This window comes from Hyperolius riggenbachi, chromosome 1 (genome assembly GCF_040937935.1).
Source record: "Hyperolius riggenbachi isolate aHypRig1 chromosome 1, aHypRig1.pri, whole genome shotgun sequence".
NCBI lineage: Eukaryota > Metazoa > Chordata > Amphibia > Anura > Hyperoliidae > Hyperolius > Hyperolius riggenbachi.
The window spans coordinates 361380003-361392882 of NC_090646.1; the positions used below are offsets into that span (position 1 = coordinate 361380003).

Consider the following 12880-nt stretch of genomic DNA (forward strand, 5'->3'; position numbering starts at 1 on the left):
GGAGATGGACTGGCCCAAAACCTGTCGGCTCTGTCAGAATTTAAATGCCTTCTTTATTTTCGATAGTGGTCCTTTAAGCAACTAAAATTCTCTTGGTGGTGACTTTCAATTATTCTTGGCTGCAGAATCAGTTCAGAGTTCTAAAATGGAACATACATTACTTCTCGAGACACACAAAAGTTAGTTACTACAAATAATAGTCTAAAAAGTGGACAGACACTGATATTTAGTTTTGAACTTGACCTTCTCTAATTTATTTTATAAATGTAATATTTAATATAAATACTTTTTAATGCAACAAGTTCAGTATAGTAACCTGAAAAAGCTCATACTGTGCAAGTCATTAACTACCACATTGGTTCATCATACTGAACAAATGTATACATGCTGCAAGCAAATGACCTGTGTCATATTTTCATTGATTACCATTGCATTAAAAACAGTTCAGTAAGTTCACTTGCATGCTGAATCAATACATGTCAACTAGGCATCTTCATCAGTGCACATTTATAAACGACCAATACTTCAGTATAATTAGTAGACAAGGCATTAAGACTTACTGGTGTGCATATTGTGATAATACCTATACTATCCAGTAGATGGCACTCTTTCTCTTGACAATGGAAGGAATGAAATGATGGCTGTCTATAAGTTTTGCTATTCTACGCAATAGTGTGTTTTCTAAATAATGTTAAGCTGTTGAGTTGCAGTTCCTTAAGCCTAAAGTATGAATACAATAATACCTTTACCATAGAACATAAATTGAAATGCATGCCTACACAATCATTGCTTAGTTGGCTTATAAAAATAACACATTCAGATACATTACCTGCATTATGATTGCTAAGTCACAAGTACTATAAAATGTTTGCTAGTCTTTTCTCTTCGTGTGCTGCAAGGGTCTTTTCATTTATTTAATAATATACTCTGTGGTTGCAAACATTTTACAGTAAAATATATCTTCTTGTGATATGCAGAATTATCACATATAGAGATTTATAACATTTTAAACAGGGCTAGAGTACAACTGGTTTATGTATCTAAATCTCAAACTTTTATACTTCTTAATATATCCCATTGTATGTCTTAGGTTCAACCGGTGTATATAAACCATTAGACTCTTTTAGCACTACATCCTATGGTCCAGCAAGAATCTCTTCAGTCTCTGATTATCTTTCAGCTCAGGGCACAAGACTACATTTCTGTGATACCACTTCATGGAAGAGTAAATAGTTTAGTCGTAACAGAAAATAATCAAGATGGATCTACTTACAGTGAGGTGGTACTGCCTCCATATTTCTGGGCAAGCCTGGAATATAAGAAATATTGATCAGTCACAAGCATGAAACAAGGTGCTTTACAGGCTATTGGTTTTGGCAACATACAGCATCCGCTGATGCTGGTCACAAGGAAAGAAGAAGCTTAACTGAAAGGGTCTGTATTTCAGCTTCAGAAAACCTGGCTGCCCTGTTTAATTGAATTTTACACTGCTTTAACACACCCTGCCAATTTAAGTAAGCTGGCAAAAGCATCCCCCTCCAACTTTTGGGAGTCTTTTCCGTTTTTTTCTGGTTATTCATGGTTTAGAAAAAATCCATTACAACCTTGAAAAAGTATACTTACTGTATTGATTATATATTGAAGGAAACACATTATAATACTCATGCACACATTGCTAAAATGTAATCGAAAGGTGTACAATATATACTACTTTTCTTTAAAGTGACTCTGTAACAAAAATTACAACGTTTTTTCTACCATCCTACAAGTTCCTAAACCTATTCTAATGTGATCTGGCTTGCTGCAGCTCTTTCTACTATAACCATCTCTGTAATAAATCAATGTATCTTTCCCCTGTCAGACTTGTCGGCCTGTGTCTGGAAGGCTGCCAAGTTCTTCAGTGTTGAACTGTTCCTCTATGCACACTCCAGTGTGTGTTTTATTTACATAAGCCAGCAGCTTCTCTGCTATCTTATCAGTGATAGAAGAGAGCTGGATAAAAATTCTCCTCTGGAGGCTGTGAAAGGAGCTGGTCTGTCACATACTAAGGAATTAACGACATATGCAGAGCTGTCTGCAGGAAGCCTGTAATGTTCAGTGCATGAGAGAAGCTGGGGACAGAAGGTAAACACACACAAGTGATCTCTTGAGATTCAGAAGTAAGGCTGTATACAGCCTGCTTGTGTATGGATGTATTTTCTGTGTGGACATACTGTACATCAACCTACTTCCTGTTTTGGTGGCCATTTTGTTTGTTTATAAACAAACTTTTTAAAACAGTTTTTGACTACTTTTAATGCGGCGGGGAGCGGTGAAATTGTGACAGAGGGTAATAGGAGATGTCCCCTAACGCACTGGTATGTTTACTTTTGTGCGATTTTAACAATACAGATTCTCTTTAAATACTTTTTATTTCCTTAGAAGAGATTATTTTATAAGCTGAGACAGCAACACATTTTAAGCAATTCCACATTTTAATCAGTTTACTACACTGCAAAAAATGTATTCACATATTCTTAAGGGTGTTGTATTCTTCTTGTTAAATCAATATTTTTGTATAAATAGACATTTCAGACAATTTCTCTGTTAAGACATGGATTATATTTTTTTATTTTAAATTATAGTACTTATTTCCCCATGAAATCTCTCACTGATTAAAATGTGGAATTTCTAGTTACATAATTTCTAGTTACATAAATCTAAAGCTAGGTCAAGACCTAGATTTCAATTCACTTCAACTATTAAATTTAAAATGATTTCAAAACAATCTAAAAATTATTCAAATTTAGTCACAATAAATCATTTGTTTTTGAGTTTGATTTTGCATAGCTGTAATCATTGTATCAAATCAAAAAGAAAAAGTAGCAAATGATGCAAGTCATATCAGGTGCACTGTAGATATATTTTACATTGCAAGATAAACCATGTCTTTAATGTTAAATAACATGTTCACATCTAAACTAACAGGGAAAGATGTCCACTTCTATGCATATCCAGTAGTTCTCCTTACTATGAGCCAAGTACTTGTAATTTTTAGGGATCTCAAAGTGTATAACATGGGCACAATTCTATAAATGTATAAGCTCTGTATTACACAGTTTCCAAATTCTCTGGCACCTGTTAAAGCCTATTTTTTTTCTGGCTGTCATAATCCAAATGAAAACATCTGTTTGTAAAGTCACTGCCAGGACTGATGCCAAGGCCAGAAAAGAGGTATCCAGGGCAGTGCCTACAGCCCTATTCTCATTTTAAGTATTATAGGAGAGAGGGAGAAGGGGAGAGAGAGCAATTATACTTGATACAAATAAAATCCATGCAAAATTTAAGTTTGACTACTGCACTGGTGGTTTATGAGATTATTAACTACCCTATTGAAATCACACGTTACTTATAACCAAATGTTTAATCAGGAAGAAACCGTTGAAAAATAGAAAAGGTGAGACTAAAACATTTTTCATTTTCCCCACTGGAGGAGACACCACCTTACTTCACATACTGATGGTTGTAGTGTCCTTACAAAGTAAGTGGAAAGATTTCCCACAAGAAGTTCTAGTATTTAAACACTGTAACCACCACAAAAAAAAAATCTGAAGTTCTGCTTGAGTAATTTTAAAACTGAACTTACTTTTTCAACTCCATCCAACTATAACTTTCAAAGACATTTTTAAAATAAATTATTATTCTCTCCACATATAGAAACAATGGGGGTTTAAACAAAGAGCTTTCATTCAACTGATTTGTGTATTAGGCTCACTACTTTTTCCACAAGGCTTCACAGAGAATAAAGTACATTTTCAAGCATTTTCTGCACTTTGTTTCATGGCAATGAGACTTTCATCTTTGCAGTCAAAGGTGGCAATTGTGGTGCATCTCATTGAAAGGTCAAACAAACATACAAAATAGTTGTACTCATCCTACAGAGAAGATAAATAGGGGAAATGGAGGTCCAAAAGGATGTGGATGAATCAAATGCAAATCAGTATTAACCTTTGCACTCAAAGCTTACATTTGCAGCAACCCATAACACATAGCAATAAAAACTGCAACTAAAGTGAAGCATTTCAGTTCTCCAAAAATGCTGCAGCATTCTCAAATTAAGACAATCCACCTAAATTATCAAGGCGGGTTGGCTTGATTTGAGAATGCAGTAGCATATTTGGAGAACTAAGACTTTGTTTGGTAATTTATTTTTTTTTGCCGTCTTAAATGTGTTGCTGCAAATGAAAGCTTTTGAGTGTAAGGGTTAATGTTTATTGAAAGGCTAGGGATAGCATTATGCTGTATCATGTAATTCTAACATATGCCGTATGATCCTGTGGAATTTAGTTAGATGCCTCAATATGGGACAGAGAATTCAAGCAGTATTGGAATGTTTCAAAAGTTGTAAGTAACAGTACGAAAATGTAATGGTTATCACAATGATTAAGATGGCAAACTGATAGGGGTTAAGAAAGGCTAGAGAAATATTGACATTGTGAACTTTTGTGTCAAATAGACTTAACATTTTGAGTTCAAAGGTCTTTCTTTTCAGTGCATTTTTTAATGGCTATTGAAAACTGTAATGGTCAGGTTTTTAATCAAATGATCTGTTTGAGAAAAAATGATGGCCTACACTAAAACAATGATCTTCTTTATATGCTGATATAGTGTGTCTGTACAAATTCATTATTATTTTTAATTTTTTTTTTTGCAGTTTCTTTGAGTTTTCTGTAATCTAAGGCTCCCATATATAATTTTGCATTGTATGAGATAAGTCACATTCAGAGATGAGTAACAGTATGATACTGTGAAATGAAGGGTTCCTTTCGACTGTGTAACACAAGATGGGTCAAACTAATAGCGCAGTTTGCAGCATCTGCTTTGACATGGTTTAGTTCAATCTTCTTGCTAACCATTCAATTCCCTTTTTCTCACAGATTATTTTTTTATCTTCTCTTTAAAATAATTTTTTAGCACTCTGCAACTGAAAAAGCACCAAAACTAGGGGAAAAAGATCTTTGTTACTGGTGGTTTAAAAGGCATTTTTATGAGAAGGTGTAAAAATTCACTTAGGAGAAAAAGGTAGTTGGATGGGGTCTTTTGTGTTTAATGTTGGGGGGTACCTGAAGGCCCCTTGTTGATATTGTGTATATCTTCTAGTAACAGACTTATGGATTATTCATGCTGCATTTATGCTGGTGTTGATGGTTCTAGTCCTGTATCTGTTTGCTGGGAAGATTCTAACAAAACACATTGGGCTTGATTCACTAAACCGTGATAACTCATATCGCGGCCGTTTTCGCGCACATTTTCGCGTTTGCATGCGATCACGAATTTGAAAATTCGCGATTGCGTGCGATAATTTGCAATCCCGCAAAAAATGCGGGCAAAAATGGCCGTGATATCAGTTATCACGGTTTAGTGAATCAAGCCCCTCGAGTGGTATCTACAGGCCTGCCTCTATCTATCACAGATCACCTGGTGTGTTATGGGTGAAAATTGGCATTTGTGATTATTGCTGCATCTGTCACTGAGTTTTCTGTACACACCAATGTGTGCAAATTGCCATCTTTAATGGACATGCAGGTGTTCAGGAAGTTCATAGAAATTGTGGGTTAGTTCATTCTTAACTTTATTCGGGGATGAAAGGTTTACAATGGCGAGTACAACAAATTCAGCTTAGGCCCCGTTTACACTTAATCAGTTGGTATGCGTCAGTATGCGTTAGTACGCGTTGGTACGCGCTTTTTCCATAGCAATGCATTGGGAAGAAGATTTCAGTTAAAACGCATTAATGAGGAACTCCAGTGAAAATAATGTAATAAAAAAAGTGCTTCATTTTTACAATAATTATGTATAAATGATTTAGTCAGTGTTTGCCCATTGTAAAATCTTTTAAATCCCTGATTTACATTCTGACATTTATCACATGGTGACATTTTTACTGTTGGCAGGTGATGTAGCTGCTGCATGCATTTTTTGGCAGTTGGAAACAGCTGTAAACAGCTGTTTCCCACAATGCAACAAGGTTTACAACAAGGAAACTGCCAGGAGTACCACGGTCCTCAGAGTTTCTTGTGGGAGGGGTTTCACCACAATATCAGTCACACAGCACCCCCTGATGGTCTGTTTGTGAAAAGGAATAGATTTCTCATGTAAAAGGGGGCATCAGCTACTGATTGGGATAAAGTAGCTGTTTCTCTTTAAGTGTGAAAGGTGCCATAGGAAAACATGGGACTTACTTTGAAAATCAGTTTTCTTTCAGTTATAACTGAGAGCAACTGATTAAGGGCTCTTTCACACTAAGATGTTGCGTTTGATGCGACGTTAAGGTCGCACAACGTTAGGGATGCAGCGCATGTAGGTTATAAAATTGGACGTTATTCTGTACTACGTTATATGTCTCTTGGTGCACCATTTTCGTGGCATACTGATCGAACAAAAACGGCGCATGCGTTACATTAAAAAAAAAAAAAACATTACTGAGCATGTGGAACACACAACGCAGCAAATGTATTGCTAAACGAAGAGCATGCAGCACTTTCTCAATATTGCTACACGTTACACACAACGCAACGTGTGCACTGTGAATATCGCGCAGACTTTGCATTGCTGTGCGTTAGTCTGCGTTGGAACATTTTCTAACGTGCGACTTTAACGTCACACTGTGAAAGAGGCCTAAGTGTAAAAGGGGCCTTATGCTCACCTGCTGTTAAAACAGTGCAATCAAATTAGCTGATTGTAGCAGTTTCGGCTAAGTCTGTTCTGTGCTCAGCCATGGATAGGTTCACATACTTTGGTGCCATTTTGCTTTCCTCTGCTGTTCGCATGAGCTGCAGGTAGATGCCACTATCAAAGGTCAAGTGCTTGTATGTGAAGCTGTAGTGGATAAACCATGTAATATTCTAAGATCTGTACTTTTTGTTCCGCAAGGGTGGGTTCATGCTTACCATTGTGAAAAACTAAAAATGTTTTTGCATGCGTTTGCACAAAAAAGCCCTTTGTATGCAAATTTTCATGACATTTTTTTAATGTAGGTAATGAAAGTCAATGAGAATTTGCAGGCGATGTCCAAATGTATGCTGTAAGAAGTTTTTTCCATACGCATGTGAAAACCTGAACACAAAGACGCAAATTTTAGCATGAGTGCAATTCTCCAGTGACTTTTATTAGATGGGCAACAAACGCATTTTGACACATTTGCAAAACACACGCAAATTTGTGAGGTGTGTACCCCTCCTAAGAGTGAGTCTATATCAATGGTAACTTGTAAAGCATTTCATCAAGAGACAGTTAGGGCCCTTTTCCACTAGCAATCGCTAGCGTTCACGCTGAACGCTAGCGATTGCTGAATCGCAATTAGCGGCGATTCCCCGACGTTCGCGGCTGCGATTTTGCTATCCTATGCACTGCATAGCAAAATCGCGGCAAATATCGCTCCGCCGCGCGTTCGCGTTCCCGACAAAAACGAATCGCGGTAGTGGAAATGACCTACCGCGATTCCTATGTTAAAAAGCAAACCGTAGCGATTGTAAAATCGCTAGCGGTTTGCGTTTTTGCGATTGCGCTGGTGGAAAAGGGCCCTAAAAGCTTCTTACACGAGCTTAAAGGAATACTATCGATTGAAACAACTTTTTTTTTAATACTCTATATTAGTGTACACATTACCACTAGTGCTAGGGGCACTTTATTTATTTACCCAGGTCTCTCGCTCGCTATCCCTGCTTAAAAATTTATTTCTCACACAGCTCATAGTAGTTTGGGTCACCCTGAGCTGCTTGGTTACTCTGTCACACAGCTCACAAATATATTTCACTGTGTCACTCACAGCATGCAGGAGACATGAGGAGAAACAGGCTGATCTGAGGTGGTAACAGGTAACTAAACAAGCTGTAATATTGCTGGAATATAACTAGCTATAACACTAGTCTGTGTTTACACTCAGACTGGTTGCCTGGCTGCCTGCTTGTGGTGATTCACTCCAGGCTGCATCCACTTTACAAGCTGCTGAGAGGGGCAGACCACTGTCTACAATTAGCATTATTAGTATCTTTATCAGTCAAGAGAAGCAAAGATAATAAACACACATTGCTAGAATCTTTAACCCCTAACCACCATATCAATAAGATTCTTTCAGCAAGGTGATAATTAAACTATAAACTGAGGAGTTGATAGCAACTCCCCTGTGCAGAGACATGGTCTAGCCCTCTGGGAGCTAAGTATTTAGATACATTTTGTATCCAACACTGACGCCAAAACTGACGGAGGATTTTACAGCTGAGAGGAACAGCTGTGTGAGGAATCAAGTTGCTCCTACCGTCTTTCCCCGAATATAAGACACTGTCTTATATTCTTTTTGGGGAGGAAATACGTGCTAGGGCTTATTTTCGGGGGGGGAGGGGGGGAGGGAGGGGGGGTTAGACGCCGCTTTGTGTATGGGGAGGTGTGGGCTCTTACCGCACCTCCCTTGTGTCTGCGTCCCCCTCCGTTCCAAGCAACTTCTCCGGTGGTGGCAGCAGCGGCGACATGGTATTCAAGCTATGAGGGCGCCCTTTGACCCTCGCGCTGCACGCAGTACGCTTTGCGCTGGCGCTCCCTTCCTATCATAATCATGCGCCTGGCTGATGCGTCCCAGATGCACATTGATTATTACATGAGCGGAGCGTCAGCACCAAGCCGGCAAAGCATACTGCGTGCAGCGTGAGGGTCAAAGGTCGCCCTCATAGCTTGAATACCATGTCACCATGCCGCTGCCACCACCGGGGAAATTACTTGGAGTGGAGGGGGACGCAGCCACAAGGGAGGTGCGGTAAGAGCCCACACACCTCCCCATACACACAGCCCCCCCTCCCCCCAGCTAGGCCTTATTTTCGGAGTAGGTCTTATATTTCAAGCATGCTTGAAATAAAAGGGAGGCCTTACTTTCGGGGTAGGTCTTATTTTAGGGGAAAGACGGTAGTACTTGCCCTAATGTGTGCTCCAACATACAGCATTTAAAAATAAATACTTACATCGATAATATTCCTTTAATATAAAAACACATCTAATGTGCTATAATAGTGTAATTTTTTTTGCATGGAGTTAAGCATCCGCCAATTCCCTGAAACACAGACAATTGGAACAAAACATTCATTGCTAACTGCAGCTAGGCATATGTATTATCCATTCTCAGTACATTGAGCCTGAAAGCACAATTAACATCAACGGACAGAGAAATAAAAAATAAATGAATAAAAATCTGCAACTTTTCAGTGACAAGTAATAACACTGTAGATGTAAGTGTGCAGTGAATTTTTGTGTGCATCTCATGGCTTATGTAACAACTGACATAGCAAGAATGTTCCAGAGACACAAGACACTAGCAGCCAGTACATTACAGTATCAGGTACATTGTGTGATTTTAAATTTCAAGTGTACCAGAGCAAACCTAAATAAAAGATTTATACATACCTGGTAAAAGCCAGGTACCATGGTAGAAGTCCGTAAGTTTTGCTAATTGAAAACTTATCACCACACATCAATAAGTGTTAATTCACTAAAGAAGCTTTCCTTATAAACATGCATTGATAAGCTTTCACAGTGAGAGCGTCGTCTTATCACTCCAGTCCTTAAGTTATCACCTCTGTAGTTATTCTCACATGCAGTAGATAGGGAGAAGAGGAGCACATGCAGGCAGGATGCAACTCCACCACTCCTGCTGCCAGGATAATTACAGCTAACATGTGTAGGACAGCCAGGGATGGAGAGAGAGAAAAAGAGAGAATGTGTGTCTCTGCGTGCGTGCGTGTGTGTGCGTGCATGCGTGCGTGCGTGCGTGTGTGTGTGCATATACGCTTGGTGTGTCTCTCTCCATCCTTCTATGTGTGCCTGCTGTGTTTATTTCTCTTTATGCAGATTCCCCTCCTGCATCAACAAGTACAAAATAAAGCAAGAGTTCGAAACAGGATCAGCACCCACGGCAACAAAAGGAAAAAGAATGGAGTGCCAAGACCATCCGTTTCGCAGGACCCCTTGGACGGCAGTCAGAATGCCAAAAAAAAGTGGTCAGCACCTCCAATAATAATGCTCTTTTACATGAAAATATAGCTCTTTATTCAAAAATTGTTAAAATCCATACAAAAGATGGACCAAGCATGGGGCTGCTAACCAGAATGTCTGCTACAAAATAAAGCAGACAGCTCTGAATGCTTCACTTTACATCGCAGTCTGTAGTAGCACTCCACTTAACGACAGCTTAGGCTAGATACTAATTCTTCACACACTTTATACAGGATCTTCTCAAAAAAATTTGATAGCGGTCTTAAGCTCAACCAGAGTGTTTGGTCTTGCGTCTCTGCTGAAAAGCTTTATGGAGATGAAGATTTCATTTTTCAGCACGACCTGGCACCTGCTCACAGTGCCAAAACCACTGGTAAATGGTTTACTGACTATGGTATTACTGTGCTCAATTGGCCTGCCAACTCTCCTGACCTGAACCCCATAGAGAATCTGTGGGATATTGAGAAGAGAAAGTTGAGAGACGCAAGACCCAAACCTCTGGATGAGCTTAAGGTTGCTATCGAAGCATCCTGGGCCTCCAGAACACCTGAGCAGTGCCACAGGCTGATTGCCTCCATTCCACGCCGCATTGAAGCGGTCATTTCTGCAAAAGGATTCCCGACCAAGTATTGAGTGCATAACTGAACATAATTATTTGAAGGTTGACTTTTTTTGTTTTAAAAACACTTTTCTTTTATTGGTCGGATGAAATATGCTAATTTTTGAGATAGGAAATTTGGGTTTTCATGAGCTGTATGTCAAAATCATCAATAAGAAAAACAATAAAAGTCTTGAACTACTTCAGTTGTGTGTAATGAATCTAAAATATATGAAAGTCTAATGTTTATCAGTACATTACAGAAAATAATGAACTTTATCACAATATGCTAATTTTTTGAGAAGATCCTGTAGTTGTTATCAGTTGCATTCCTCTCTGTGAATTAACATCCTGTCTTCGACTTTAGAACTCTCTGTTTAAGAAATCACTGCTTAACTTAAAGAGGAACTGTAACGACAAAACGGCCCCTGGGGGGTACTCACCTCGGGTGGGGGAAGCCTCCGGATCCTAATGAGGCTTCCCACGCCGTCCTCCATCCGTCAGGGGTCTCGCTGCAGCCCTCCGTGCAGCGGTGACGTAATATTTACCTTCCTGGCTCCTGCGCAAGCACTCTGACGGCTGTCGGCGCCGAAGTAGGCGGAAATACCCGATCGCCGTCGGGTCTGCTCTACTGCGCAGGCGCAAGTTTCCGGCGCCTGCGCAGTAGAGCGGACCCGACGGAGATCGGGTATTTCCGTCTATTTCCGTGCCGAAAGTCGCCACAGCACCCCCGCTGGAGCCAGCAAAGGTAAATATTGAACTGACAGTCGGCAAAGTCGCCGGCTGTTCGGAGGGCTGCAGCGAGACCCCCGTGGGACAGAGGACGGCGTGGGAAGCCTCATTAGGATCCGGAGGCTTCCCCTACCCGAGGTGAGTACCCCCCAGGGGATCTTTTTTATGTTACAGAGTCTCTTTAAGGACAGAAACGTTACTTTAAAGTTTGCCTGAAGTAAATTGCTTAGTGAATACTTAATATATTATCATATGGCGAGAACAGTAGAAACACAGAATAGTTATTAAAGACAAGATATGAGCTGAGTGAATTGTGGCCATTGTCTTTCTCAGCAACAGTGGTATTTTCTGTATTAAGCAAAAGAGAAGAGCTATGAGTGCTGTGCAAGAACCTATACTGTAATTGGTACTGTGAATACTGTAATTGGCGATCCACCGCTGACCTCTCGTATAATCTTGCTCACATACACAAGTACAGTACTTCTGAAGATGCACCTACTAGGCTGCTCCAAGGGACACCCACTAAACTAGCCGGAAGCAGTGTGTATCAGCATCTATACAGCGGGAGTAGAGCAGCGGCGATTGGAAACAGGGACGGAGGTGAGTTCTGCCTACAGCGCTTCCGTGCGCCGCTCACTCTGCATCTGAAGGGGGGGGGGGGCGGGGAGAGGTAGGGAGGGAGAGGTCGGGATGCCCTCCCCGCAGCTGCGGCTCCCCCCTTCATTATGGGGGGGGGGGCACCTACCTACCCTATCCTGGGGGGCAGCTACCTACCTAACCTATCCTGGGAGGGCAGCTACCTAATCTATCCTAGGGGGGAAGCTACCTACCTAACCTATCCTGGGGGGGGGGGGCAGCTACCTAATCTATCCTGGGGGGGGGCAGCTACCTACCTAACCTATCCTGGGGGGGGGGCAGCTACCTACCTAACCTATCCTGGGGGGCAGCTACCTACCTAATCTGTCCTGGGGGGGGGCTACCTACCTAACCTATCCTGGGGGGCAGCTACCCACCTAACCTATCCTGGGGGGGCAGCTACCTACCTAACCTTTCCTGGGGGGGGGCAGCTACCTAATCTAACCTATCCTGGAGGGCAGCTACCTAATCTAACCTATCCTGGGGGGGCAGCTACCTAATCTATCCTGGGGGGGCAGCTACCTACCTAACCTATCCTGGGGGGGGGGGGCAGCTACCTACCTAACCTATCCTGGGGGTGCAGCTACCTACCTAACCTATCCTGGGGGGCAGCTACCTAATCTATCCTGGGGGGGGGGGCAGCTACCTACCTAAACTATCCTGGGGGGGCAGCTACCTAATCTAACCTATCCTGGGGGGCAGCTACCTAATCTAACCTATCCTGGGGGGCAGCTACCTAATCTATCCTGGGGGGCAGCTACCTACTCTAACCTATCCTGGGGGGCAGCTACCTACTCTAACCTATCCAGGGGGGCAGCTACCTACTCTAACCTATCCAGGGGGGCAGCTACCTACTCTAACCTATCCTGGGGGGCAGCTACCTACTCTAACCTATCC

At 41.2% G+C, this 12880-nt stretch overlaps 1 protein-coding gene across 1 annotated transcript in view; it reads right to left on the reverse strand.

Annotated features, from left to right (window-relative positions):
- The window catches only part of ZCCHC7 (zinc finger CCHC-type containing 7), a 227553-nt gene that overhangs the window by 59335 nt on the left and 155338 nt on the right, over positions 1 to 12880 (reverse strand). The window contains exon 6 of the mRNA XM_068234233.1: positions 1274 to 1309. Coding sequence (XP_068090334.1) covers positions 1274 to 1309 — 36 coding nt within the window. The remainder of the gene's footprint in view (positions 1 to 1273; positions 1310 to 12880) is intronic.